This window comes from Myotis davidii, unplaced genomic scaffold (assembly GCF_000327345.1).
Source record: "Myotis davidii unplaced genomic scaffold, ASM32734v1 scaffold16, whole genome shotgun sequence".
Lineage (NCBI taxonomy): Eukaryota > Metazoa > Chordata > Mammalia > Chiroptera > Vespertilionidae > Myotis > Myotis davidii.
The window spans coordinates 642,740-647,340 of NW_006287821.1; the positions used below are offsets into that span (position 1 = coordinate 642,740).

Sequence of the window (4,601 nt, forward strand, 5' to 3'; positions counted from 1 at the left end):
AACTCCCCAATCGGCCCTGCTCTGAGCCCGACCAGGGGCTGCACCTAGGGATTGGGCCTGCCCTCTGCCACCCGGGAGCAGGCCTAAGCCAGCAGGTCGTTATCTCCCGAGGGGTCCCAGACTGCAAGAGGGCACAGGCTGGTCTGAGGGACCCCCCCCTTCCCCCGAGTGCACAAATTTTTGTGCACCAGGCCTCTAGTTTAGTAAATATAACTTAACTCTAAGACAGAATATTGTTTGTCCCACTGATTATTTTAGCATGAGTTTATTTTTATTTGTTTTAATTTAGTTTGTTTAATTAACCTGAGGTTTGGTGTGTGTTTTTTAAAATCTTGATTATTAACAGTGAATTTTGAATCTTTACTAGAAATCTTTTCGTATCTAAAGATTACTGTGAGCTATGTTGTACAGCCATTAGACTGATGACAGTGTAGCAGAGGAAGGAAGTGGGGGAGACAATCCAATGAAGAGATCATTATACTCTCCAAAAAGTTTCTTCACTGAAATTTGGACCTTTGCAGAACTCATTGTGAGAACATATTAACTTTAAAATGCTAACAAGTACATACATATTTTGTCAACTTTCAAGCTATCACTTGTAGTTGATATTTTCTCATTGTTAATTGATATGATCCACTTAATAACTAAATAGTTCATCATCCAAGGTGGATTTTCACTTTCTCTAGCAACAATAGAGGAAGCCCTTACAGCAATGATTTTCAACTGGTGTGCTGCAAGAATTTTTAAAAATATGCAATATTTGACTATTTAGTCAGGAGCACTGCCCTCTTTTCCCTTAGACTGTCATATTAAAAAAATAACAACCACCAACACAACAGTAACCATTGGTGTGAATGAGTAAATATTATACCAAGTTTTTTTTGTCACATTGGCAAAAAATATATTTTTGGTGTGCTGCAGATTTTAGTAATTTTTATGTGTGCCATGAGATGAAAAAGGCTGAAATTACTGCCATAGAATAATAGGGGTTTTTTTTCTTTAATTTTCAGGCTGTGTGTAAATGTCATGAAAATAACTTACTAAAGAATATAATAATATCATCAGTCATTTTGTTTATTTTGCCTACAGTGTAGACCTAAACCTGTATGATCATCAAATCACCCAGGGAGCTTTTAATAAAAATGTTCAAATACACAGAAAAGTAAAGAAAATAATATGTCTACATTAGTACATCAACCTATCTTCTCAGTTTAACAGTTATTACTATTTTCCACATTTGTTTCATTCTTTCCTTAACATTTTGTTCTTTGTTGATGGGTTTTCAACCCCTAAGTTTATGTAATTTTACCTCTGCATGTTTCAGTTTGCATCTGTTAGTACTGTGAACATTTTCCTATATTTTCACAATGCTCTTAATCATACTTTAAAAAATTTAGGAATAATCTTCTGGACTTTTCAAAAATACAAATGTGTATATATTTCTACAGTTTTGGGGTACCTGGAACAATGTAAATTTAAAAAATTTTTCCAGGTAATTTAGAAAATCAGTTTTGTTTGGGATCCATTAGTATACAAACAGTTGATTTCATTGAACTTTCCAAAATGTTTGAATCATTCTGGAATACTTATGTGATACCTAATGAGTATTTTCTAGTGTCTTACAAGTTATTCTACATGCATTAGGTTTCAATTTTCTTAGATCTCAGTGGCCTAAAAGAAATAATAATGCATCTGAGAGTTACCTTTTTTTTTCCTATTCACTGAGAAAATCAAGTCATTTATATCATGGTAAAAGTACTATTTTTTAAGTGTTATTTTTTTGTTACCATTCAATGAGATTAGGAAAGAAATTTATAGCTACTAAATAGTAGCCAACTGAAAGGATAGTAATATGCATTGACCCTTTAGACATCCTATATAATAAAAGCCTCATATGCTAAGTGTCCAGTCTTCCGTTCAACCAATAAAAGCGTAATATGCTAATGATATGCTAAGGCAGCTCAACCACTCGCTATGATGTGCACTGACTATGAGGGGGCAGACACTCCGATTGGTAGGTTAGCTTGCTGCTGGGGTCCAGGACTGAGTGAAATGGGTCGGACATGCCCTGGAGCCCTCCTATGGTCCCTCTCTGGCTGGCCAACCTCCCACGTTCCTCCCCAGCCCAGATTGTGCACTGATGGGGTCCTTCAGCCTGGCCCACGCCCTCTCACAATCCGGGACCCCTCTGGGGATGTCGGAGAGCCAGTTTCGGCCTGATCCCACAGGCCAGGCCAAGGGACCCCACTAGTGCATGAATTCATGCACCGGGCCTCTAGTAGGTATAATAATGGTTTAATTGCCATTGTACATGTAATATTTTTATGTTTTTCACAGTGGTTCCTAGTATTGAAATCCGTGTTATTACTACAGTTTTTTAAGGTCCTGTCATAAAAGAAACATGCATTTAAAAATCTACTTTATGTTGCTGTTTGCAGCCTTCTATTTAAATCTATACTGAATCTAAGTGCTGAAATTGATTAAATCAACCTACCTGTCAAAAATTTTGTGATAAAATATTATAGTAGATGTGGAAATGCTTGTCAATATTTTTCAAAGTAATTGATGGTAATAGTTACAATTTAATAAACAAACTTCATGATCTTGTAGTTCTTGAAAACACTGGGATGAGTGCTATTTCAAATAAGCTAAAATTCATTGTGATTTTCCAAGAAAACGCATTCTGAACACTGTCTAAAATTTAGACCATAAACCCTTCTAATGCTGAGCATTTCATGAGACCAGTGCAATATTAATTTAGAAAACAATGGTTTAGATGAAAAACTCCATACAATTCTAAAAGATCACATTGATTTTATCACTATTGTAGCCCAAATATGGTAGGAAAGGAAGAGCATTTGAAGAAAGAGCAAGCAAATCTACACCCAGTAGATATAAGTGGTATTCAAGAAGATTCCACAACTGAAGGAAAGTTCTATAGCCTGGATGAATTGCATATTCTGGACATGATACAGCAGGTAAGCCTGATTGGAGAGAGGAGCGCTCTGCCTTCCTTCTTCCAGAAATAATTATAAACTTTGTTCACCCCATGACTCTTTGAACAGCATGTTAGCCTAGTGGTTTATTCTTGTGTTTGTGAGGAGAAAAACAACACACAACACAAAACAAAACAGGAAGGGAGGAGCAGAGAGATGAGAAAGGAAAAAAGTTTAGGAACTAGAAACTTTCATTTTACCCCTCAAGCCATTTCTTGGTTTTAATTATTGTCAGAGTTGATTACAACTGTATTTCTTGCAAAGGGGTTTCAGCTACCTCAGAAGAAGGGACAAAACTGGCATAATCCCATTAGATTACATTTCATGAGAAAAATAGTTTTTCAAAACAAAGCTATTTTCATTGTTTTTTTAGTTAAACCTTGTTGTTACCATGAAATGTCCGTGTATAACAATCTTTTCTTTGGTTCCTTTCCTGGTAGTAATCTCATTGCGGGGGATGAGATACCTATATGTGAAAATGCATATGAATATGATTTAAGTACTTTACACAGCACTTAATCTGACAAAGCATATGAAAGGTTTTTTGTTTTTTTTTTTAAAGAAATGCCTTGATTTACATACCCATGAGAATTCTATACTGAGATCATTTTATGATAACCTGATCCATGGTTTAAATATAATGATATGTATTATGTTGACAATATTGATTATCTAAGGCAGTGGTCGGCAAACTGCGGCTCGGGAAACCGTGGCTCGCGAGCCACATGTGGCTCTTTGGCCCCTTGAGTGTGGCTCTTCCACAAAATACCGGCTCTTCCACAAAATACTGACTACTGTGCATGGGCCACGAAGTTTCATTCGCACTGTACGTGCACGCCCGCACATGGTATTTTATGGAAGAGCCACACTCAAGCGGCCAAAGAGCTGCAGGTGGCTCACGAGCCGCAGTTTGCTGACCACGGGTTTAAGGGTACAGTTAGCACAAATGATTCCCTGGCTGATAGTACAATCCTATGAAATAAAAACCCTAATATGCAAATTGACCGACCGGTGGAACGACCAGTTGCTATGATGTACACTGACCACCAGGGGTCAGACGCTCATCGCAGGAGCTGCCCGCTGGTGGTCACTGCGCTCCCACCGGGGGAGCTCCACTCAGCCAGAAGCTAGGCTCACGGCTTATGAGCGCAGCAGCAGTGGCGGGAGCCTCTACCGCCTCTGCTGCAGACAGGTGGTAAGGACTGAAGGTTCCTGGACTGCGAGAGCCTCAGACTGCAAGAGGGATGTCTGACTGCTGGCTTAGGCCCAATCCCTAGCAGGCGGACACCCCCCGAGGGGTCCCGGACTACAAGAGGAGGAGGACGCAGGTGGGGCTGAGGGACCCCCCACCCCCCAGAGTGCAAGAATTTTGTGCACGGGGCCTCTAGTGTTCATATAATTGTCACACCTTTTTTCTTCTTTCTAATTATAATATGACTAGGGGCCCGATGCACGAAATTTGTGCACTGGGTGGTCTTCCTTCCCCCGGCTGCCGGCACCAGCTTCCTTCTGGCACCCGAGACCCGGGCTTCCAGGCCCCGCCTACCTGCTGCAGCCCGCTGGTCAGTGGCCTGGACCTCCCTCTGCGGGGGGATCATGGGGCGA

At 40.0% G+C, this 4,601-nt stretch overlaps 1 protein-coding gene across 3 annotated transcripts in view; it reads left to right on the forward strand.

Moving 5' to 3' along the window:
* DZIP3 (DAZ interacting zinc finger protein 3) overlaps positions 1-4,601 on the forward strand; it is a 139,335-nt gene that overhangs the window by 81,114 nt on the left and 53,620 nt on the right. For all 3 annotated transcript variants that reach the window (XM_015561230.1, XM_015561228.1, XM_015561229.1), the window contains one exon: positions 2,831-2,978. In XM_015561230.1, the coding sequence (XP_015416716.1) occupies positions 2,831-2,978 (148 nt within the window). The remainder of the gene's footprint in view (positions 1-2,830; positions 2,979-4,601) is intronic.